The sequence below is a fragment of the Pristiophorus japonicus genome, chromosome 9, assembly GCF_044704955.1.
Source record: "Pristiophorus japonicus isolate sPriJap1 chromosome 9, sPriJap1.hap1, whole genome shotgun sequence".
Classification (NCBI taxonomy): domain Eukaryota; kingdom Metazoa; phylum Chordata; class Chondrichthyes; family Pristiophoridae; genus Pristiophorus; species Pristiophorus japonicus.
The window spans coordinates 215656277-215681606 of NC_091985.1; the positions used below are offsets into that span (position 1 = coordinate 215656277).

Genomic DNA, 25330 nt, shown 5'->3' on the forward strand with positions numbered 1-25330 from the left:
CGAGTATGGGTTTTACTTGCATATTATTGCTCAGATACGTGGGTGTGGGTTTCATACTGTACCTGTCAGTTTCTGCTATGTGAATGTGGGATTTATTCTGTACCTGTCAAGTTTTGATGGGAGTGTAGATTTTATTCTGTATCTGTCAGTTTCTGGTATCTAAGCGAATCTTTATCTGTACCTGTCAGTTTCTGTTATGTGTGTCCTTTAACCTATATCATCAGCTTCTGGTATGTGAGTGGATATTGACCAGTATGTCAATTTTTCGGATTGGAGTATGGATTTTATTCAGTACCTATCAGATTCCGGTATGAGAGTATGGGGTTGAATCGGTACCTGTCAGTTTCTGATATGTGACTGTGGTTTTAATCTGTACCAGTCACTTTCTGGTATCTAAGTGAGGATTGCATTCTGTACCTGTCAGTTTCTGGAATCTGGGTGTTGATTGTATTCTGTACCTGTCAGTTTCTGCTTTGTGAATGTGGGTTTTATTCTGTACTTGTCAGTTCCTGCTGTGTGAGTGTAGGAATTAATATGTACCTGTCAGTTTCTGGGATGTGATTGTGTTTTTTTTTCTGTACTCAGTTTGTGGTAGATGTGTGGGGTGTCAGTTTCTGGTATCTGAGTGTGGATTTTTACCTTTACATGTCAGTTTGTGCAATGTGAATGTGGGATTCATTCTGGATCTCTCATTCTGGGGTAAGCGAGTGTGTGTTTCCTCTGTACCTGTTAGTTTCTGGTATGAGAGTGTGGGATTTATTCTGTACCTGTCAGTTTCTGGTATGAGAGAGTGGGTTTTATCCGATATTTGTGAAATTTACAGATCAGAGATGACCCCAACAGACAAAAGTTTTGCACATTATATTGGACGAATGCGATTCAGAAACATTTGGAGTAGAGACGAGCTATTAGTGCATAATATAAACCATATCTCTCAGTGATGCAGTGAGTGTGGGATTCACTCTGTATCTGTCAGTCTGTCGTACAGTGAGTGAGTGTTCGATTCACTCTGTATCTAACATAAATGCTAGTGTTTGTTGTTGCTGTAGAAATGAAGATTTTCAGTTACTTACGTGGTTAACATTTAAGCAGAAGAAAATGTCAGAAGCAGCCTCTTGGATAACAGTCGGGAAAGTGCTGTTACTGGTGAGATCACGATTTGCTTGATGCAAACTTGGCTAATAACCCAAGAGGTGATGGAAAAGAAAGCAACATTTTGGGACATTTGAGCGAGATGATAAAACATAATCAGCGCGAGGAGCGCCGATCAGAGAGCTGGTGCACAAGAAGTATTGAGCTCCTGTTTACTGCCGATGCTATTTCCAAAACAACGGAGAAGAACAGTCCCTGGATCTGGGAACTTGAGGAGGCCTTTCAGCACATGGAATCTGTTAGAGGAACAGAACTCCCTCCCTCACAGTACTGTGGGAGTACCATCATCACACGAACTGCAGCCATTGATGAAGGTGGCTCACCACCATCTTCTCCAGAGCAATTAGGGATGGGCAATAAATGCTGGCCTTACCAGCAACACCGACATCCAGTGAACAAATTAAAAAAAGGCAAATCATCCCTTCGAGCGTGTTACATACAGAACAGGAGGAGGCCCGTTCAGTCCCTGGATCCTGTTACATAGGAACAGTCAGCCATTCTGCCCCTCGACTCTGTTACATTAGGAACTGGAGTGGGCCATTCAGCCCTGGAGTCTGCTTTACAGGAATAGATGGACACCATTCAGCCCCTCAAACCTGTTACAAATGAATAGGAGGCCCTTCAGCCCTCGTATTTGTTGCATTGAAACAGGAGGTGAGCATTCAGCACCTCAGCCTTGCGAAAAGGAATTAGTGGTGGCAATGCATCGACTGGATACTGTTACACAGGAATAGAGGAGGCCATTCATCCTCTGGAGCCTTTTACTTTCGAACAGGAGGAGGCCATTCAGCCACCTCGAGCCTTTCACATCGGAACAGGAGTAGGCCATTCAGACCCTCAAGCATGTTACGTAGGAACTGGAGGAGGCTATTCACCCCCTCCGAGAAAGTTCTAGGAACTGGAGAGGGCCATTCTGCTCCTTGAGCCTGTTACATTAGGAACTGGAGAGAGTCATTCAGCCATTGGAGTTAGAAAGCAATAGGAGGAAGCAATTCTGCCCCTCAGGTCTGTTACATTAGGAATAGGACAAGGGCATTCATCCCCCGGGACTGTTTCATGGGAACAGGAGAATGGCATTCAGCCCCTCGAGCTTGTTACATTGGAACTGGAGGAGGCCATTCAGCCCCTGGAGTCTGTTACACAGGAATAGAAGTGGTTATTCAGCCCCTGGAACCTGTTACATAAGAACTAAAGGAGGCTATTCTATTCCATCCCATTCTAGCCTGATACATAGGTACAGGGGAAGGTCATTCTGCCCCGAGAGCTTGTTACATATGAAAGAGGAAGCCTTTAAGAACCTCGTGTTTATTACATTAAGAACACGAGAAGGTTACTCAGTATCTCCAGTCTGTTACACTAGCAACAGGAGGTGGCCATCAGCCCCCTCAGGCCTGTTACACAGGAATAGAAGGAAGCCATTCAGCACCATAAACATATTTAATTTGGACAACCTGTCTGTGTATCCGCACACTGTGATAGGTACCGTACCTACTGTGTGTGAGGAGGAGCTGGTTGCACTGTTCCTGATGTCTCAGGTGGTGGAAACCTCACATTTGCTCCGGTTCCTTCAATTCCTTGCCTGTCGGAGGAGAAGGTATCTCTGATCATTCAAGAATAAGAGGGGTAGAAAAGACTAAAGTGATGAATGTAATCGTTCAATTAGTAATCATTATGAACATTCACAAAGGGAAGCCAGCGATACAAACAGTGTCAGTGTCTGACTCCACTGCAGTACTGCAGCACTCAGCTTCTGCACACCAAGTGTGTTGGGCAGATTTACAGCAATTTACTGACATCCAGACACAACTCAACCCCTGCCCTGCTTCAGGAATGGGACGACCCGATGGAGCACGGACTTTTACACAGCTCAGATTGCTGCTCTACTCTCCCAGGGCACTAACCGTTCAACCAAAAACAAAGAGCCGCTGTTTAAAACATGTCCTTCACATTTCTCACCCAGTGCCTGCAATAGATGCTCCTTGTATAAATCCTGTGTCCGGCTCTGCTTCCACCGCTCACTGTCCAATGATCATCATCATAGGCAGTCCCTCGGAATCGAGGAAGACTTGCTTCCACTCCTGAAGTGAGTTCTTTGGTTGCTGAACAGTCCAATACGAGAGCCAGAGTCCCTGTCACAGATGGAGCAGATAGTCGTTGAGGGAAGTGGGGTGGGGGGGGCGGGACTGGTTTGCCGCACTCTCTTTCCGCTGCCTGCGCGTGATTTCTGAAGGCTCTTGGCAATGAGACTCGAGGTGCTCAGTGCACTCCCGGATGCACTTCCTCCACTTAGAACGGTCTTGGGCCAGGGCCTCCCAGGTGTCAGTGGGGATATCGCACTTTATCAGGGAGGCTTTGAGGGTGTACTTGTGATGTTTCCGCTGCCCACCTTTGGTTCGTTTGGGTTGAAGGAGTTCCGAGTAGAGCACTTGCTTTGAGAGTCTCTGACAACAAACAGACTGAGACTGGAACTAAAGCAGGAACGTTCACTACTGGTTTGCAGGGAGAAAGCAGCAATGATTGTAAACAGCAGATCCTTCCCATTCTGTCTCCCTTACCCGGGACACATGCTGTCCACACACAGCCCAAGAATGGCCTCTCCCTTCCCCCACTCACTCCACACACTGAGACCAGTTCTTGCTCCACTCCGCCTGTTACACACAACCTCCGACTCCCCTGAACTTCCCCCGGACTCAGTGCCGATCTCTGAGCCCATCTGCGGACACGCTCCCAAAGCGATGTGCTGCTGTAAGGAGGCTGCTGCTCGCTGCCTTACCCCGGGGCCGCGGTGTCTCCATTCCGGTTGTTTAAACCATCTTCTTCCGCTCACTGAGTGAATGGTGCTCACAGGCAGGGCTGGAGGAGGGGAGGGCGCATGTGCTCTTCTGCTTCCTGGAAATCCACTCAAGGGACGGGGCTGATCCGCACATGCGCAGTCTTATAATCAGCAAAGTGAACTTGCCCAATTCACTTTAATAAGAATATGAGCAAAGGAACTGGGCCTGGGGAGCAAGGATAGAGATTGTTTAAAGTCCCTTTGAGATGCTCAATTTGGGATCATTCCGTGCACATTGTTTTTCCATTCATGAGCCTGTCCTCACAAAGCAATCCTGCAGAAACATCGGAGGGACGGGGGAGTAGGAGTGTTTGCTGGGACCGTGCAGGAGTTAATATCTGACAGACACAGTCCCAGATTAATTTAATCAGAGTGAAACACTGGGTCAGAGTAATACCGAACGGCCCTGAGCTGCAAGATTGCAGAGAGTACAACAGGCAAGCGAGGGTTAAATGTGAGACGTTGTTTTTTTCACTCTCTGACACTGTCCTGCAGTGTGGGATTAATAATGTGTCTGTCTGTAGTACAATTATCAGTGAGAGACTTTAACTTCTGTCCCTCCAATGGGGACTTTCAGGATAAAAGCAGACTTCACAGGTCAGTCTGGAACTGATACTGTGCATGTTTCTGTGTCTCACCGTCCTGCCTCGATCTCGATCTCTCTCTCTCGATCTCTTACTGTTTGTGAAGGCGGGATACTGTTATTTCACGTGATGTGGACACACTTGTGAGTACAACACTGGCACATAGAAACAAAGAAAATAGGTGCAGGAGTAGGCCATTCGGCCCTTCGAGCCTTCACCGCCATTCAATGAGTTCATGACTGAACATGCAACTTCAGTACCCCATTCCTGCTTTCTCGCCATACCCCTTAATCCCCCTGGTAGTAAGGACTACAGCTAACTCCTTTTTGAATATATTTAGTGAATTGGCCTGAACAACTTTCTGTGGTAGAGAATTCCACAGGTTCACCACTCTCTAAATGAAGAAGTTTCTCCTCATCTCAGTCCTAAATGGCTTACCCCTTATCCTGAGCCTGTGACCCCTGGCTCTCGACTTCCCCAACATTGGGAACATTCTTCCTCCATCTAACCTGTATAAACCCGTCAGAATTTTAAACGTTTCTATGAGATCCCTTCTCATTCTTCTGAACTCCAGTGAATACAAGCCCAGTTGATCCAGTCTTTCTTGATATGTCAGACACTGTTTCTCTCTCTGGTGCTATACATGACAGTGAGGCACTGTTACTCAGCGTAATATGGAGACACTGATGCCAAGTATAAGACTGATAATGTGTGTGCTCTCTCCCCCCATTGGTGTTATACATGAATGTGTGATACTAGTATTGACCCTAATATGCAGACACAGTTAGGGTGTTTAAGGCTGATACTATGCCTGTCTCTCTGCCGCTCACTCTGATAGTCATCTCTGGGTGATGAGGATGGGATGGATAGATCACTGTTAAATGTCCCTCAGTTTAGGAGGAGAGAGAGACAGACAAAGAGAGGCTAGTAGGGCGTTGAACGCAATTTATATTTTCACGTTAATCAAACATATTTGCATATATGAAGGGGAAGTAATGTTTGACAAATTTGCTAGAATCCTTTGAGGATGTAACAAGAAGGTTGGATTAAGGGGAACCAGTGGATGTAATGTATTTGGACTTCCAGAAGGCATTTGACAAGGTGCCACATAAAACATTACTGCACAAGATAAAAGTTCACGGGGTTGAGGGTAATATATTAGCATGGATAGAGGCTTGGCTAACTAACAGAAAACAGAGAGTTGGATAAATAGTTCATGCTCTGGTTGGCAATCAGTAACCAGTGGCGTGCCGCAGGGATCAGTGCTGGGACCCCAACTATTTACAATCTATATTAACAACTTGGAAGAAAGGACCAAGTGTAACGAAGCCAAGTTTGCTGATGATACAAAGATGGGAGGAAAAGCAATGTGTGAGGAGGACACAAAAAATCTGCAAAAGGATATAGACAGGCTAAGTAAGTGGGCAAAAATTTGGCAGATGGAGTATAATGATGGAATTTGTGAAGTCATGCACTTTAGCAGAAAAAAAAATCAAAGAGCAAGTTATTTTATAAATGGAGAAAAATTGCAAAGTGCTGCAGTACAGCAGGACCTGGGGGTACTTGTGCATGAAACACAAAAGGTTAGTATGCAGGCACAGCAAGTAATCAGGAAGGCCATTGAAATCTTGGCCTTTATTGCAAAGGGGATGGAGTACAAAAGCAGGGAAGTCTTGCTACAGTTATACAGGCTATTGGTGAGGCCACACCTGGAATACTGCGTACAGTTTTGGTTTCCTTATTTATGAAAGGATATACTTGCTTTGGAGGCTGCTCAGAGAAGGTGCACGAGGTTGATTCTGGAGATGAGGGGGCTGACTTATGAGGAAAGGATGAATAGGTTGAGCCTCGATGCATTGGAATTCAGAAGATTGAGAGGTGATCTTATCGAAACGAATAAGATTATGAGGGGGCTTGACAAGATCGATGCAGAGAGGATGTTTCCACTGATAGGGAAGACTAGAACTAGGGGGCATAACCTTAGAATAAGGGGCCACTCATTTAAAACTGAGATGAGGAGAAATTTCTTCTCAGAGGGTTGTAAATCTGTAGAATTCACTGCCTCAGAGAGCTGTGAAAACTGGGACATTGAATAAATTTAAAACAGAGAGAGACAGTTTCTTAACTGAGAAGGCAATAAAGGGTTATGGGGAGCGGGCTGGAAAGTGGACTTGTGTCCATGATCAGATCAGCCATGATCGTATTAAATGGCGGAGCAGGCTCGAGGGGCCGTATGGCCATACTTTTGCTCCTATTTCTTATGTTCTTATGTAAATTTGAGGTCATCCAAAACTCAGCAGCCCATGTCCTAACTTGCACCAAGTCCCGATCACCTATCACCCCTGTGCCCGCTGACCTACATTGGCTCCCAGTTAAGCAACATCTCGATTTCAAAATTCTCATCCTTGTTTACAAATCCCTCCATGGCCTTGCCCCTCCCTATCTCTGTAATCTCTTTCAGCCTCATAATGCCATGTGATGTCTGCATTCTTCAAAATTAGCTCTCTTGAGCATTCCTGATTAGAACTGTTCAACAGCCTTCAGCTGCCTGGGCCCGAAGCTCTGGAACTCCCTCCCTAAACCTCTCTGCCTCACATTTCTTTCCCCCTTTAAGATGCCCCTTAAAGCTACTCTTTGGCCAACTTTGTCATCTGCTGTAATTTCTTCTTATGTGGCTCGGTGTCAAATTTATTTGCTTTGTCTCATAACACTGAAGTGCCTTGGGACATTTTACTACATTAAAAGCGGTATATAAATAAAGTTGTTGCTGTTGATAGCAATGGGAGCTCGTACAACCGGAGCTCCCATTATTACCAATGAGAATACTAGATGTTCATTGGTGGTCCAGGCCCACGTGATCCCAGGATACGAATACATACCTGGAAGACATGTTCCTGTACACTGCACTACGAAACTCAGACTCACAATCCTATGTTCCTCTGAAACCATCAGGCAATTTTTTTTTTTAAATTCTGGTCGGATGCGTTCACCCAAAAGAAGCTTCCAACCGCAAATTTCCGCCCAAAGTATTGGTTTAATTTCTCCGCTATTTCCTTATTCCCCATTATAATTTCTCAGCCTGTAGGGGACTTATGTTTACTTTTGCTAATTTTTCCTTTTTAACATACCTACAGAAGCTTTTACTGTCTGCTTTTATGTCTCTCGCTAGTTTACTCTCATTTTCTATTTTCCCTTTCTTCATCAGTTTCTTGGTTCTCCTTTGCTGAATGCTAAAATGCTCCAAATCCCCAGGCTTACTGCTCTTTTTGGCAACATTATAAGCTTCTTCCTTTGATCTAAAGCTATCTTCACTTGTTAGCCACGGTTGGACCATCTTTCCTGTGGGGGTTTTGTGCCTTAAAAGGTATTAATTGTTGCAAATTGTGTATTCATTCTTAAAGCGAGCCATTGCTTATCTATCTTGATACCTTTTAATGCAGTTTCCTAATCTATCTTAGCCAACTCACCCCTCATACCTAAAAAGTTTGCTTTGTTTAAATTTAAGATCCTAGTTTTGGATTTAACAAAATCACTTTCAAAGTTAATGTAGCATTCTATCATATTATGGTCATTCTTCCGTTGCCAGCACGTCCCATGTACAAATAAACAAAATAAACAAGACTCACTGTTAAAAGTTGTTGCTGTTAATAATCACACATCACTTTTTACAAATCACTCCAGGGCCTCGCCCCTCCCGATCTCTGGAATCTGTTGCAGCCCACAAGATGTCTGCACTCCTCAAATTCTGCCCTTTTGACCATCCCTGATTATAATCGCTCCACCATCGGTGTCCGGCCCTTCAGCTGCCTGGGCCCCGAGCTCTGGAACTCCCTCCCTAAACCTCTCCGCCTCTTTCCTACTTTCAGACCCTCCTTAAAACCTACCTCTTTGACCCAGCTTTTGGTCATCTGCCGTAATTTCTGCTTTTGTGGCTCGGTGTCAAATGTATGTGTTGTGTCCTGTAACACTGCTGTGAAGCGCCTTGGGACGTTTTACTACGTTAAAGGCGCTCTATAAAGAAAAGTTATTGTTAATACTGCAGGAGTGAGGGATTGACAGAGTAGGGAGTCTGGCGCAGGCGCACTGCGAGCAGTCGTGCCCCTCACCACCGACGCCTGATGTGACGTCACCCGGCCGGCGCGTGGTGAGGCGGTTGAATGCTTTTCAAATCAGGAGCCACGTGCCCCCCGAGCTGCCCGCCCCTTCAACACAGTGGGCGGGGCTCTGAGGCGCTGCCGGCTCCTACTGGTGGGAGTGGCTGGCAATCTGCTTCGTTTAACCAATAGTCGGCCGCGAATTCCGCAGTGCGCATGCTCGGTGCCGCACTCCGCACTCCCCACCCCCAGTCCCCGGATGCTGAGCAGTTTGCTGTAACGAGCGGTTGGACAATGTGGGGAACCGGACTGGTGGGCGGCTGGGGCCGGGGCAGAGCGCTCGTCCGGCGGGCGGGCGGGGAGGGTGCGGTGAGTCTGTGAGGGAAAACACCGGACTGAACACAGCCCCGGAGCTCAGGGTTTGGGGACATGCGGGAGATAGACTGAAACTTCCAGTGAGCTCAGACAGTGTGTAACCCGGGGGCCCAGTGAGCTCAGACAGTGTGTAACCCGGGGGCCCAGTGAGATCAGACAGTGTGTAACCCGGGGGCCCAGTGAGATCAGACAGTGTGTAACCCGGGGGCCCAGTGAGATCAGACAGTGTGTAACCCGGGGGCCCAGTGAGATCAGACAGTGTGTAACCCGGGGGCCCAGTGAGATCAGACAGTGTGTGACCCGGGGGCCCAGTGAGATCAGACAGTGTGTGACCCGGGGGCCCAGTGAGCTCAGACAGTGTGTAACCCGGGGGCCCAGTGAGATCAGACAGTGTGTGACCCGGGACCCAGTGAGCTCAGACAGTGTGTAACCCGGGGGCCCAGTGAGATCAGACGGTGTGTTACCCGGGGGCCCAGTGAGATCAGACGGTGTGTAACCCGGGGGCCCAGTTAGCTCAGTGTGTAATCCGGAGGCTCAATGAGATCAGACTCTGTAACCCGGGGGTCCAGTGGGATGAGACAGTGTGTAACTTGGGGGCCCAGTGATATCAGACAGCGTGTAAGCCGGGGAGAATTCTGGTGATTTTCTGTCAGTCCAGACGGGCGGCTCAGGAATCTTGAGGAAAAGGATAAAATCAAACAGAAATACTGGACATATACTTTTCTGAAACGTTGGAAAAACACTTTACACTACATTCCACTTCACAACATTAATATTCTTCTAATTTTGTGATCTGTCATAATTAGATCTCCCAGTAAATGGCGGAGTGTTTGAGAAAGTTCCACAGCTGGAAGGAAACAGGGATTGTGGACTGAGGAACAACAGCAGGTGAACCAGCACAGGATTGTGAGAGCACCAACCAGGGAGCCCCTTCCGATTGAAAGTGCTTCAATAGATCGACTGGGGAGAAAGGTAAGAGAAAGTGCCATTTACTCAGATACACACCGGTCCTGTAGACAGTACACACAGGTTACAAGGTAAGACAGGAAATGAGACTGGGAGAGTCTGACCACCGAGCACAATTATCCAGCATGAGGTCGTGCAATGGGATGTGAAGTGAGATCACTTTCTGTCTGTAAACACACAATCACAGTGAATCTTGTGTGTGTTTTAGAGTAAAGGGCTTTGATCTAAGAGGTGACTCCAGTTTGAGGCAGAGCCCAGCAGATGGACCAGTCTCTGTACATTAGGTGGGGCTGAACTCACACCGACACCATCAGATCTCAATGTTCAAATATTTCCCATCTGGTGAGGAAGCCAATGGAAAGATTGAACCGGAAGCACGTCGTCAATTCAGAGATCACGATGCACAGACCAATCTGAAATACCAGCACGGCCTATCACTGACAGAATCAATTATTCATTCATGAACATTTAGAATTATAAGAAAATATATTGATAACTACTAATATTGAAGCATTTACGATTAATTGATCACTAGAGATATGTAGTATTCTAATATAGTGAGATAGAGATACGGAGAGTTGCAATTTATTTATTGGCGTTGAACTTGACCCCGAGATGAGCTTCTGAACCCATATTCTCTCAATCACCGAGTACACTTACTTCCAGCTCCATAACATCGCCGGTATCTGCCCCTTCCTCATCCATGCCTCTGTTATCATGACATTGGACTATTCCAATATTCTCCTGATCGGCCTCACACCATGTACTCTCCGTAAACTTAATCTTATCAAAAACACTCCTGCCCGTATCCTTACTCAGGAACACAAGAAATAGCAGGCGTAGGCCATACGACCCCTCCCATCTACTCTGCCATATAGTAAGATCTCTATTCGATAGAGAATTTCAAAGATTCACAACTCTTAAGTGAAGAAATATCTTCTCATTTCAGTCTTAAATAGGCGATCTCATCCTAATACTAGGATCGATCCCTAGTTCGAGACTATCCGGCCCTTGTCAATTCTTCTAAGAATTTTATGTTTCAATGATATCACCTTCCATTCTTCTAAACTCCAGAGAATATAGGCCTATTCTAATCAATCTGTCCTCAGCCCTCTCATCCCAACTTGTATCAATTTCCCTTCACCCATCACCCCTGAGCTCGCTGAACTACATTGGCTCCTGCTCCATCAGTGCCTCAATTTCAAAATTCAAATCCTTGTTTTGGCATCTGACCAGGACCTTGTCCCTCCTTATTGCTGTAACCTCCTCCAACCCTACAATCCTCCAATTCTGGCCTCTTGAGCAGCCCCAATTTTCATACCTCCAATATTGGTGGTCGTACCTTCAGCTGCTGAGGCCATAAGCTCTGGAATTCCCTCCCTAAACCTCTTTATTACACTCCTTAATACCTATCGTTTTGAACAAGCTTTTAGTCACTTGTGCTAATATTTCCTTACGTGACTGGATGTCAAATTTTGTTTGATAACGGTCCTTTGAATTGCCTTGGGACATTTTACTACTTTTAAGGCACGATATTAATGCAATTTGTTGCTGATAACTGAAGATATTTCGAATTGTCATGACTCTCACTAGGGTACAGTTTAGCCTCTGGCACTGACTCACTGGGGTACAGTTTCCTCTGGCACTGACTCTCACTGGGGTACAGTTCCTCTGACACAGATTTACTGTGTATCTAATTCGTGCTGTCCCTGCCCTGGGACAGTTTAGAGGGAGCTTTAACCTGAAACTGATCAGGAGCTGCAGGTGGAAAGTTTTGTACTGCTGCTGAATTTTAATTGATAAGCTGCCCAGTGCGCTCAGGGTGGACACTGAAGTTCGCCCAGTGGCAGTATAGAGGAAACTTACTTTGTATCCAACCCATACTCCACCTAGTCTCTGGGAATTTAATGTGAATTTGAAAGCAATTGCTAGGGTAGATAGCGAGAAATTTATTCTGCTGCTTGGGGTGTCTAGGACAAGGGACATAACCTTAAAATCAGAGTCAGGCCATTCAAGAGAGATGTTAGGAAACCTTTCTTCACTCAATGGATGGTTGAAGTGTGGAACTTCCCACAATAAGCAATCGATGCTCGCCCATTGAATAACTTTGGGCCGGTTGTGATTTCTGCCCAATGACCCGTTGCTTGTTCCTTTGGATTGGATCTTTATTTATTCCCTTTGGTTTGTTTTCAGTTTCAGTGCTGGACCCACCACTCAAAGCACTTTGTCTGACCTGCCCTGGGAATGAGCAGACTCCTCCCTCATCTCCCACACTGCAACGTGTCTCCTCCTCTTTCCCCCTTGGTTGTGTTCCACACTCTGGGCCCTGGCCCTGGCCCTTCCCCAGGGATTCTCAGTATGAACAGCGGGATGTGTGTTGAGACAGGATGTCCCAGCTCTCCACCTTTAAATGGCCCTGCTTTATGACATCACTGCAATGCCTAGCGACTAACCTCACTGACCCCAGCTCATTATGGGCTGGCAGCATCTGATGGGACAGTGTAGAGGGAGAAAGACTTGGATTTATTTGGTGCATTTCACGACCACCGGACCTCTCAAAGCGCTTTACAGCCAATGAAGTACTTTTGGATTGTAGCCACTGTTGTAATAAGGGAGATTTACTCTGCATCTAACCCGTGCTGTACCTGTCCTGGGAGTGTTTGATGGGATAATGTCGATAGAGTTTTACTCTGTATCTGACCTGTGCTTTACCTGTCCTGCAAGTATTTGATGGGACAGTGCAGAGGGGACTTTACTTTGTATCTAACCCATGCTGTACCTGCCCTGGGTGTGTTTGATGGGACAGTGTAGAGGAAGATTTACAGTGTATCTAACCCATGCTGTACCTTCCCTGCGAGTGTTTGATGGGACAGTGTAGAGGAAGATTTCCTCTGTATTTGTCCTGTGCTGTACCTGCCCCTGGGTCTGTTTGATGGGACAATGCATAGGGAGCTTTACTCTGTATCTAACCTATGCTGTACCTCCCCTGGAAGTGTTTGTTGGGTCAGTGTAGAGGGAGCTTTACTCTGTATCTAACCAGTACCATACCTGCCCTGGGAGTATTTGACGGGACAATGTAAAGGGAGCTTTACGCAGTATCTAACCCATGTTGTACCTGTTCAGGCAGAGTTTGTATCTCTGTATCTAACCCATACTGTAATTGCCTTGGGAGTATTTGATGGGAGAGTGTAGTGGGAACTTTACAATTTATCTAATCCGTGCTGTACCTGCCCTGAGAGTGTTTGATGGGACAGTTTAGAGGGAGATTTACACTGTATCTAACTCTTGCTCTACCTGCCCTGAGAGTGTTTGATGGGACAGTTTAGAGGGAGATTTACACTGTATCTAACTCTTGCTCTACCTGCCCTGAGAGTGTTTGATGGAACAGTTTGGAGGGAGCTTTTCTCTGTAACTAACCCGTGCTGTACCTGCTCTGGGAGTGTTTGATGGGATAATGTAGACGGAGATTTACTGTGTATCTAAACTGTGCTAACCTAGCAAGTTGTGACGAGGACTCCAATAATCTACAAAGGGATATAGATAGGCTCAGTGAGTGGGCAATACTTTGGCAGATGGAGTATAATGTGGGAAAATGTGAGCTTATTCACTTTGCTGGGAGAAATAAAAAAGCTAATTATTATTTAAATGGGGAGAGAATACAAAATGCCGTGTACAGCGGGATCTGGGGATCCTTGTACATGAAACACAAGAATTTAGCATGCAGTTACAGCAATTAATTAGGAAGGCAAATGGAATGTTGGCCTTTATTGCAAGGGGGATGGAATATAAAAGTAGGGAAGTCCTGCTGCAAATGTACATGGCATTGGTAAGACCACACTTGGAGTACTACATACAGTTTTGGTCTCCTTATTTCAGGAAGGATATACTTGCACTGGAGGCAGTTCAGAGAAGGTTCACGAGGTTGATTGCTGAGATGAAGGGGTTGTCATAATGAGAAAGATTGAGCAGGTTGGGCCTGTACTCATTGGAGTTTAGAAGACGTAGAGGTGATCTTATTGAAACGTATAAGATTCTGAGGGGGCTTGACAGGGTAGATACAGAGAGGATGTTTCCCCACATGGGGGAATCTAACACCAGGGGGCATAGTTTCAGAATAAGGGGTCGCTCATTTAAAAGGGAAATTAGGAGCAATTTTTTCTCTGAGGGTTGTGAATCTTTGGAATTCATTACCTCAGAGAGCTGTGGGGGCTGGGTCATTGAATGTATTTAAGATAGGGATAGACAGATTTTTGAATGATAAGGGAGTCAAGGATTATGGGGAGTGGGCGGGGAAGTGGAGTTGAGGCCTGGATCTGATCAGCCATGATCTTATTGAATGGCGGAGCAGGCTCGAGGGGTCAAATGGTCTACTCTGCTCCTATTTCTTATGTTCCTGCCCTTGGAGTGTTTTATGGGACAGTGTAGAGGGAAATTTGCTCTGTACTTAATACTTGCTGTACCTGCCCTTGGAGTCTCTGATGGGACAGTGTAGGTGGAGGTTTACTCTGTATCTAACCCATGCTGCACCTGCCCTGGGAGCGTTTCGTTAGACAGTGTACATAAGAAATAGAAACAGGAGTAGGCCATACGGCCCCTCGAGCCTGCTCCGCCATTCAATAAGATTATGGCTGATCTGATCATGGACTCAGCTCCACTTCCCCGCCCACTTCCCCGCCTACTCCCCATAACCCCTTATCCCCTTATCGTTTAAGGAACTGTCTATTTCTGTCTTAAATTTATTCAATGTCCCAGCTCTCTGAGGCAGCGAATTCCACAGATTTACAATCCTCAGAGAACAAATTTCTCCTAATCTCCTTTTTAAATGGGCGGCCCCTTATTCTAAGATCATGACCTCTAGTTCTAGTCTCCCCCATCAGTGGAAACATCCCCTGTGCATCCACCTTGTCGAGCCCCCTCAAAGTCTTAAAAGTTTCGATAAGATCGCCTCTCATTCTTCTGAACTCCAATGAGTAGAGGCCCAACCTACTCAACCTTTCCTCATAAGTCAACCCCCCCCCCCCCCCCCGCCCTCAGCCCCACAATCAACCTTGTGAACCTTCTCTGAACTGCCTCCAAAGCAAGTATATCCTTTCGTAAATATGGAAACCAAAACTGCACACACTATTCCAGGTGTGGCCTCACCAATACCTTGTATAGCTGTAGCAAGACTTACCTGCTTTTATACTCCATCCCCTTTGCAATAAAGGCCAAGATACCATTGGCCTTCCTGATCACTTGCTGTACCTGCATACTACCCTTTTGTGTTTAATGCACAAGTATCCCCAGGTCCCGCTATACTGCGGCACTTGGCAATCTTTCTCCATTTAAATAATAACTTGCTCTTTGATTTTTTTTCTGCCAAAGTGCATGACCTCACACTTTTCAACATTATACTCCATCTGCCAAATTTTTGCCCACTCACTTAGCCTGTCTATATCCTTCTCCGATTTTTTGTGTCCTCCTCACACGTTGCTTTTCCTCCCATCTTTGTATCGTCAGCAAACTTGGCTACGTTACACTCGATCCCTTCCTCCAAGTCGTTAATATAAATTGTAAATAGTTAGGGTCACAGCACTGATCCCTGTGTCACCCCACTAGTTACTGGTTGCCAACCAGAGAATGAACCATTTATCCTGACTCTGTTCTGTTAGTTAGCCAATCCTCTATCCATGCTAATATATTACTCCCAACACCGTGAACTTTTATCTTGTGCAGTAACTTTTTACGTGACACCTTGTCAAATGCCTTCTGGAAGTCCAAATACACCACATCCACTGGTTCCCCTTTATCCACCCTGTTCCTTACTCCAGCAAATTTGTCAAACATGACTTCCCCTTCATAAATCCATGCTGATTCTGCCTGACCAATTTTGCTCATCCAACTGAACTGCTACTGCTTCTTTAACAATGGACTCCAACATTTTCCTAACCACAGATGTTAGGCTAACTGGTCTATAGTTTCCTGCTTTTTGTCTGCCTCCTTTTTCAAATAGGGGTGTTACATTTGCAGTTTTCAATCTGCTGGGACCTCCCCAGAATCCAGGGAATTTTGGTAAATTACAACCAATGCATCCACAATCCCTGCCACTACTTCTCTTAAGACCCACAGATGCAAGCCATCAGGTCCAGGGGATTTATCTGCCTTTAGTCCCATTATCTTACTGAGTACCACCTTCTTAGTGATTGTGATTGTGTTAAGTTCCTCCCCCCATATAGCTCCTTGACTATCCACTGTTGGAATATTGTTAGTGTCCTCTATCGTAAAGACTGATAGAAAATATCTGTTCAAAGTTTCTACCATCTCCATGTTCCCCATTACTAATTCCCCGGTCTCGTCCTCTAAGGCACCAACATTTACTTTAGCCACTCTTTTCCTTTTTATATACCAATAGAGACTGTTTTTATAGTTTGTGCTCGTTTACTTTCATAGTCTATCTTCCCTTCCTTAATCATTGTTTAATCATTCTTTGCTGACTTTTAAAAGCTTCCCAGTCTTCTGTCCTCCCACTAGTTTTGGCCACTTTGTATGCCCTTGTTTTTAGTTGGATACCGTCCTTTATTTCTTTAGTTAGCCACGGATGGCTATCTTCTTTTATACTTGCTATTGAGGGAGTGCAGCGAAGGTTCACCAGACTGATTACCGGGATGGTAGGACTGACGTATGAAGAAAGACTGGATCGACTAGGCTTATATTCACTGGAATTTAGAAGAATGAGAGGGGATCTCATTGAAGCAAATAAAATTCTGACGATTGGACAGGTTAGATGCAGGAAGAATGTTCCCGATGTTGGGGAAGTCCAGAACCAGGGGTCACAGACTTAAAGATAAGGGGTAAGCCATTTAGGACCGAGATGAGGAGAAACTTCTTCACTCAGAGAGTCGTTAACCTGTGGAATTCCCTACCGCAGAGAGTTATTGATGCCAGTTCATTGGATATGTTCAAGGGAGAGTTAGATATGGCCCTTACGGCTAAAGGGATCAAGGGGTATGGAGAGAAAGCAGGAAAGGGGTACTGAGGGAATGATCAGCCATGATCTTATTGAATGGTGGTGCAGGCTCGAAGGGCCGAATGGTCTACTCCTGCACCTATTTTCTATGTTTCTGTGTCACTTATTAGCCCCAGCCTGAATGTTGTCCAGGTCTTGCTGTAAGCGGGCATGGACTGCTGCATTATCTGAGGAGTTGCAAATGGAACTGAATACTGTGGCGTCATCAGCGAACATCCCTAGTTCTGCTTTCATAGTTTTTCAGTCGCCTTTATTTAGAATCAGGACACTGGTTTGAGATCTGACTTTCTCACTCTCCAACTGAATTTGAAATTCAACCATGTTATGTTCACTTTTTCCTAGAGGATCCTTCACTATGAGGTCATTTATTAATCTTCTCTCATTACACAATACCAGATCTAAGATAGCCTGCTCCCTGGTTGGTTCTGCAACGTACTGTTCAAGGAGACCATCCCAGATACACTCTTATAAACTCTTCCTCAAGTCTACCTTGGCCAATTTGATTTGTCTAATCAATATGAAGCTTAAAATCGCCCATGATTATTGCCGTACCTTTCTTACAAGCCTCCATTGTTTCTTGATTTATACTCCATCCAACAGTGTAGCTACTGTTAGGGGGCCTATAGACTACACCCACCAGTGACTTCTTCCCCTTATTAATTCTTATCTTCACCCAAACTGATTCTACATCTTGATCTTCTGAGCCAAAATCATTTCTCACCACTGCACTGATCTCATTGGTTATTAACAAAACTATCCCACCTTTTCCTTTCTGTCTATCCTTCTGAATTGTTAAATACCCCTGAATATTTAGTTCCCCGCCTTGGTCACCTTGCAACCACGTCTCTGTAATGGCTATCAGATCATACCCATTTGTATCTATTTGTGCCGTCAACTCATCTATCTTGTTACGACTGCTGCGTGCATTCAGATAAAGAACTTTTAATTTTGACTTTTTACCATTTTTCCCTGCTTTGACCCTACTTTCTGTTACACTCTTATTTTTATACATACAGTCTGATTCTCATTTCCCACAGTGCAACCCTGCTCTATTGCCTTCTCTTTGCTCTTTGACTTTTTAAATTTCCTCTCACCTGAACCCTCCCCCCCCCCGCTCCCCGCCAACCACCCACTATTTAGTTTAAAGCCCTCTTTACAGCCCTAGTTATTCGCTTCGCCAGGGCACTAGCACCAGCCTGGTTCAAGTGAAGCCCGTCCCAACAGTTCAGCTCCCTCTTGCCCCAGTACTGGTGCCAGTGCCCCATGAATCGAAACCCATTTCTCCCACACCAATTTTTGAGCCATGTGTTCATCTTTCTGATCTTATTTACCCTATGCACATTTGCCCGTGGCTCATGTAGTAATCCAGAGATTATTGCCTTCGTGGTTCTGCTTTTTAATTTAGCCCCTAGCTACTCAAACTCCCTCAACAGAACCTCTTTCTTTGTTCTACCTATGTCATTGGTAACTACGTGGCCCACGACAACTGGATCTTCCCCCTCCCACTCCAAGTTCCTCTCCAGCCCAGAGGAGATGTCCTGAAACTTGGCAATTCGCAGGCATCACAGCCTTGCGGACTCACGCTCTCGGCTGCAGAAAACAGTATCTGTCTCCGAACCAAGACTGTTTCTTACCACTACAACATTTCTTTTTACTCCCTTCCCCCCCACTTGAATGGCCTCCTGTAGCACGGCGCTGTGGTCAGTTTGTTCATCCTCCTTGCAGTCCCTGCCCGCGTCCAAGCAGGGAGCACGAATCTCGTACCTGTTGGGCAATTGCAAGAGCTGAAGCTCCTCCATCACTACCTCCTAGGTCCCCACAGCTGCCTCGCTCGTAGTCACACACTCCTGTCCCTAACCACGGACCAAATTTGAATGAATTAATCTAAGGGGTGTGACTGCCTCCTGGAACACAGCGTCCAGGTAACTCTGCCCCTCCCTGATGTGTCGCAGTGTCTGCAGCTCGGACTCCAGTTCATCAACGTGGAGCCGAAGTTCCTCGAGCAGCCAACACTTGCTGCAGATGTGGTCGCCGTGGACCTCAATGGGGTCAACCAGCTCCCACCTGCAGCAGCAGTAACACAGTCAGATTCAGGTGAATTTATAATGGGGAACAAAGAAATGGCAGATCAATTGAACAAGAACTTTGGTTCTGCCTTCACAAAGGAAGACACAAATAAGCTTCCGGATGTACTAGGGGTCCGAAGGTCTAGTGAGAAGGAGGAACTGAAGGATATCCTTATTAGGTGGGGAAATTGTGGTAGGAAAATTGATGGGATTGAAGGGCCGATAAATCCCCAGGGCCTGATCGTCTGCATCCCAGAGTATTTAAGGAAGTGGCCCTAGATATAGTGGATGCATTGGTGATCATTTTCCAGCAGTCTATCGACTCTGGATGAGTTCCTATGGACTGGAGAGTTGCTAATGTAACACCACTTTTTAAAAAAGGAGGGAGAGAGAAAATGGGTAATTATAGACCAGTTAGCCTGACATCAGTAGTGGGGAAAATGTTGGAATCAATCATTAAGGATGAAATAGCAGCACATTTGAAAAGCAGTGATAGGATTGGTCCAAGTCAGCATGGATTTATGAAGGGGAAATCATGCTTGACAAATCTTCTGGACTTTTTTGAGGATGTAACTAGTAGAGTGGACAGGGGAGAACCAGTGGATGTGGTATATTTGGACTTTCAAAAGGCTTTTGACAATGTCCCACACAAGAGATTGGTGTGCAAAATTAAAGCACATTGTATTGTGGGTAATGTACTGACATGGATAGAGAACTGGTTGGCAGACAGGAAGCAGAGAGTCGGGATTAATGGGTCCTTTTCAGAATGGCAGGCAGTGACTAGTGGAATTCCGCAGGGCTCAGTGCTGGGACCCCAGCTCTTTACAATGTATATTAATGATTTGGATCATGGAATTGAGTGTAATATCTCCAAGTTTGCAGATGACACTAAACTGAGTGGCGGTGTGAGCTGTGAAGAGGATGCTAAGAGGCTGCAGGGTGATTTGGACAGGTTAAGCGAGTGGGCAAATACATGGCAGATGCGGATAATGTGGATAAATGTGAGGTTATCAACTTTGGGGATAAAAACACGAAGGCAGAATATTATCTGAATGGCGGCAGATTAGGAAAAGGGGAGGTACAGCGAGACCTGGGTGTCATGATTCATCAGTCATTGAATGTTAGCATGCAGGTACAGCAGGCGGTGAAGAAGGCAAATTGTATGTTGGCCTTCAGAGCTAGGGGATTTGAGTAGAGGAGCAGGGAAGTCTTACTGCAGTTGTACAGGGCCTTGGTGAGGCCCCACCTGGAATATTGTGTTCAGTTTTGGTCTCCTAATCAGAGGAAGGACATTCTTGCTATTGAGGGAGTGCAGCGAAGGTTCACCAGATTGATTCCTGGGATGGCAGGACTGACATATGAGGAGATACTGGATCGACTGGGCCTGTATTCACTGGAGTTTAGAAGAATGAGAGGGGATCTCATAGAAACATGTAAAATTCCGACAGGACTGGACAGGTTAGATGCAGGAAGAATGTTCCCAATGTTGATGAAGTCCAGAACCAGGGGTCACAGTCTTAAGGATAAGGGGTAAGCCATTTAGGACTGAGATGAGGAGGAACTTCTTCACTCAGAGAGTTATTAACCTATGGAATTCCTTACCGCAGAGAGTTGTTGATGTCAGTTCATTGGATATATTCAAGAGGGAGTTAGATATGGCCCTTGCATCTAAAGGGATCAAGGGGTATGGAGAGAAAGCAGGAACGGGGTACTGAAGGAATGTTCAGCCATGATCTTATTGAATGGTGGTGCAGGCTCGAAGGGCCGATTGGCCTACTCCTGCACCTATTTTCTATGTTTATACATCGCTTGCCCTGACATCTCTAATGTATTTAATTAATTTTTAATGCTAGCTCTTAATTTAAACCAATGCCCAAGAAAAGAGAGAAACCTTGCCGGCGACGCCCACATCCCGTGAATGAATTTTTTTGAAACAGTTCTAAACTTGGCCAGGATGGAATGTGAATGTTTGAGGAGAGGGGTCATTAGCGTTACCTAGCTACTTACAGCCAGGGCAGCTTGTAACCATAGTTCCTGAACAGAATTATGCCATGTGTGATCTGTGTCAAATGTTAATGCTTGCGTAGCACTTACTCTGAGCTAAAGAACTGTTTGGCTCTCTTTCCCCCCCCACCCTGCCAGTTGGAAGTAAGGCTTTGAATGTGCCCAATTGAGTAATGCCAGGTAAGAGATTTAAGGTTTGTCACTGTGTCGACCTAAGGGTCCTTGATGACCCAGTCAGTGCCATACTGACATATTTGTCTTTACGACTAACCTTTGATGGAACTGGAGAGATGTCGACTGTGACGGCAACAGTTTTGGCAACAGACTGTTTAGAGGAGCCGATCCCAAAAACTGCCCCAAAGTTAATACAGCCCCTTTGATCTGCTGGAGTATTTTCCCATGAATTGTTCTCATATTGATTACCAAAGCAATTGGTGACATAGCCTGACAAGACTTTGAACAGTGTGGGGGGGGGGGGGGGCAACTTTATCCTGAGCCGCCCTACCCACGCAGGGAACTGCCGGGATGGGTGAATGGGGGGCCAGCGCTGACTTTACAGCCTGGAGTCAGTATCGGGAGTGGGGTAATAATGGCGTCCCATCCCATCCCGTGGTGATTCCTGCCCGGCGAGTTTGGTAAAAGTGATACCCCCCACTCCCGGGTCTCTGTGTGGCAGCCTCTCCAGGGGTTTTAATTTCTCCAGCCTCCTTGCGCATGGTTTCAGCGGGTCCCCCAAGTCAGGGGGTCCCCCGTTACTGGCTGATGCTTGGCAGTGTTTACGGTCTTGTATGCATTGTCGCCATCGGGTTAATCAAGATCTGGTCAGTTACAAGCGATCTGTAAAGATACAATGGGTTTTCCTGAATTTGTTAAGGCCCCTAGTTAATACGCAGCGAGGGTGTTACCATTCATCTGGACTTGGTTGGCTGTGAGGACAAGTGTACCCACTGTAGCCGAACTCCCTCTTCCTGCTCCAGGCCAAGCAATGGAAGATACGTTCAGGAAAGGGGTACTGAGGGAATGATCAGCCATGATCTTATTGAATGGCGGTGCCGGCTCGAAGGGCCGAATGGCCTACTCCTGCACCTATTTTCTATGTTTCTATAACCAATCATTTCCCTGCTTTCCTGTGACATCACATTTTGAATCTTTTTACTTCTTATCCTCCCAGGTCACTTGGTGCTGTTTCGGCTGTCTGCTCGGCTGACTCACGCCCTTTGTAGGATTGCCGCTGCTCCCGCTCTCGCGCCCTTTCCGAAGTCCCGCTGCTCGGCTGACTCACGCCCTTTGTAGGCTTACCGCTGCTCCCGCTCTCGCACCCTTTCCGAGTCCCGCTGCTCGGCTGACTCATGTCCTTTGTAGGCTTGCCGCTGCTCCCGCTCTCGCGCCCTTTCCGAAGGGATGGGCGCAAGTAGGTTTTTCCCCACGCGTTGGTTCTCTCACTACCTGCTGCAGGCCCAGTCTGGCAGCTATGTCCTTCAGGACTTTGCCAGATCGATTAGTAGTGGTGCTACCGAGACAGTCTTGATGGACATTGAAGTCCCCCACCCAGAGTACATTCTGTGCACCTTGCTACTCTCAGTGCTTCTTCCAAGTGGTGTTCAACATGGAGGAGCACTGATTCATCAGCTGAGTGAGGGCGCTAAGTGGTAATCAACAGGAGGTTTCCTTGTCCATGCTTGACCTGAAGCCAGGAGACTTCATGGGGTCCGGAGTCAGTATTGAGAACTCCCAGGGCCACACTCTCCCGACTGTATACTACTGTATCGCCACCGGTGGGACAGGACATACCCAGGGATGGTGATGGAGGAGTTTGGGACATTGGCTGAAAGGTATGATTCTGTGAGTATGACTATGTCAGGCTGTTGCTTGACTAGTCTGGGACATCTCTCCCAATTTTGGCACAAGTCCCCAGATGTTGGTGAGAAAGACTGGGCTGGGTGCGGAGGTCGATGCCGGGTGGTCCGTCCGGTTTTATTCTTATTGTTTTTCATAGCGGTGGATCAATTGATGAATCAATATGATTTTATTGAATGGCGGAGAAGGCTCGAGGGGCCAAATGGCCTACTCCTGTTTCTAATTCTTATGTGCTTATTCCCTAGCCCAGATCCTGTCTTTATATTAAGAGCAATGGTCCCAACACTGACCCTGGGGACACCACTGTTTACATCCCTCCAGTCTGAAGAACATCCATTAACCACTACTCTCTGTTTTCTGCCCTTTACCCAACTTCCTCTCCACGCGGCCCCACTCCCTTTAATACCGTGAGCCTTAATTTGATCAACAAGCCTCCTGTCCGGCACCTTATCATACACCTTTTGACAATCCATCTGCACAACATCCACTGTATTTCCTTTCTCACTGCACTGTGTTATTTCCTGCAATAATCCCTGCTGTCTGTCCTGAATCACTACCAAATGTTGCAATGTTTACTTCTGAAGTTAAAATCCCCCACGCAGGGGTAAAGCGCTCTATCAATGACACCAGGAGCCCAGACACGGGACCAGGCTGTGCTCTGAGCAGGCGCAGTGCCAGTGGTGGAGGTGGTCTGAGGCAGAAGAGACGTTCCACGAGTCGGTAGGAGCTTGTGGGCTCAGCAGTCGAATTGGACCCCTGGGTGGGCTGGGCAGCTTCATAAACACCTGGTGTAGGCCTCAGGCCCCAAATATGAGCCTGCAGGCTCCATGTTTGACCCGCGGTGAGAGACCCGACCACTCGGGGTAACTAGCTGAATTCTTGGACAGGATCAGGGCGCCTGTGTGGCCATCTTGGTACAGGAGCAGAGGGTGGGTGGGGTTTAGGGTCCCAGTGACCAGGAGAGAAAATAATTTCCTTGTTTATTCTCAGTGCGCACTAGGGATGTAGAACTGAACTCAACCAGAGAAGAGAGAGTGAGAAAACTGCATATGGAGGAAAGAAATGATAGAGGTGGTGTGATGAGTTTGGATTTCAGCACAGGGTGGAGGGAGAGTGTGTGGGATGAGAATTTACAGCTTTGGGGAACAAAAGAGGAAAGAATGCTCCATAGAAACTAGGATTGTCTGTCCTCAGTGCTGACTTTTGTAAACTCCTTTAACAGAATATTAGAAAAGGAGGATTTACAGATGGGAAACTCGAACCAATCACAGTCACTCGATTCACCTGTAATCATCAGCCTTTGAATGTGGAAGGAGAAACGGTTGTCTGTTCTGTCTGTGAGAAAAGATATTAAACATTAGTGTGACTGGTAAAGCACCGAGACACACACACCCGAGTGAGAGTGTTCCAGTGCACTGACTGTGGAAAGAGCTTTAACCAGTTACACAGCCTGAAAAAACATCGCACCATTCACAGCGGGGAGAAACCGTTCACATACTGTGTATGTGGGTGAAGTTTCAATTGATCATCCAACCTGGAGAGACACAAGGACACCCACACCATGGAGAAACCGTGGGAATGTGGAGACTGTGGGAAGAGATTCAATTGCCCCTCTGCGCTGGAAACTCATCGACGGCATCACAACGGAGAGAGGCCATTCACCTGCCCCATGTGTGGGAAGGGATTCACTCAGTCATCCAACTTGCTGGTACACAAGCGAATTCACACTGGGGAGAGAATATTCATCTGCTCTGAATGTGGGAAGGGTTTCACTCGATCATCCCACCTGCTGGCACACCAACGCATTCATACTGGGGAGAGGCTGTTCATCTGCTCTGATTGTGGGAAGGGTTTCACTCGATCATCTTACCTACTAGCACACCAGCGAGTTCACATTGGGGAGAGGCTGTTCACCTGCTCCGAGTGTGAGAAGCATTTCACTCGATCATCCCACCTGCTGACACACCAGCGAGTTCACACTGGGGAGAGGCCGTTCACCTGCCCTGAGTGTGGGAAGGGATTCACTCAGTCATCCAACCTGCTGACACACCAATGCATTCACACTGGGGAGAGACCGTTCACCTGCCCTGAGTGTGGGAAGGGATTCACTCAGTCATCCAGCTTGCTGAAACACCAATGAATTCACAAATGACTGCAGGGGTTGGACTCTGCTGTTATTGTTGCCGTTCATCACGTCCAGGACTGAACCATGTTCACTCAGACTGTTGGGGTTTGTTGCCGCTGGTATAATTAATCCCTATAACTGGGCTGGAGTTTAATTTTCTGGATATCATTGAATCATAGAATGGTCACAGCACAGTAGGAGGCCTTTTGGACCATCGAACCCATGCCGGCTCTCTGCAAGAGCACTTCAGCTAGTCATAAGAACATAA

General features: G+C 46.5%; 2 protein-coding genes across 3 annotated transcripts in view; one reads left to right on the forward strand and one right to left on the reverse strand.

Annotated features, from left to right (window-relative positions):
- LOC139273627 (gastrula zinc finger protein XlCGF57.1-like) overlaps positions 1-1181 on the reverse strand; it is a 70339-nt gene extending 69158 nt beyond the window's left edge. For both annotated transcript variants that reach the window (XR_011595259.1, XM_070890599.1), the window contains exon 1: positions 1074-1181. The gene's annotated coding sequence lies outside the window, so the exon portion shown is untranslated. The remainder of the gene's footprint in view (positions 1-1073) is intronic.
- Positions 1182-9515: 8334 nt separating this feature from the next.
- The window catches only part of LOC139274123 (zinc finger protein 665-like), a 78287-nt gene continuing 62472 nt past the window's right edge, over positions 9516-25330 (forward strand). The window contains exons 1-2 of the mRNA XM_070891166.1: positions 9516-10010; positions 24160-25071. Coding sequence (XP_070747267.1) covers positions 24499-25071 — 573 coding nt within the window. The 5' untranslated portion in view covers positions 9516-10010; positions 24160-24498. The remainder of the gene's footprint in view (positions 10011-24159; positions 25072-25330) is intronic.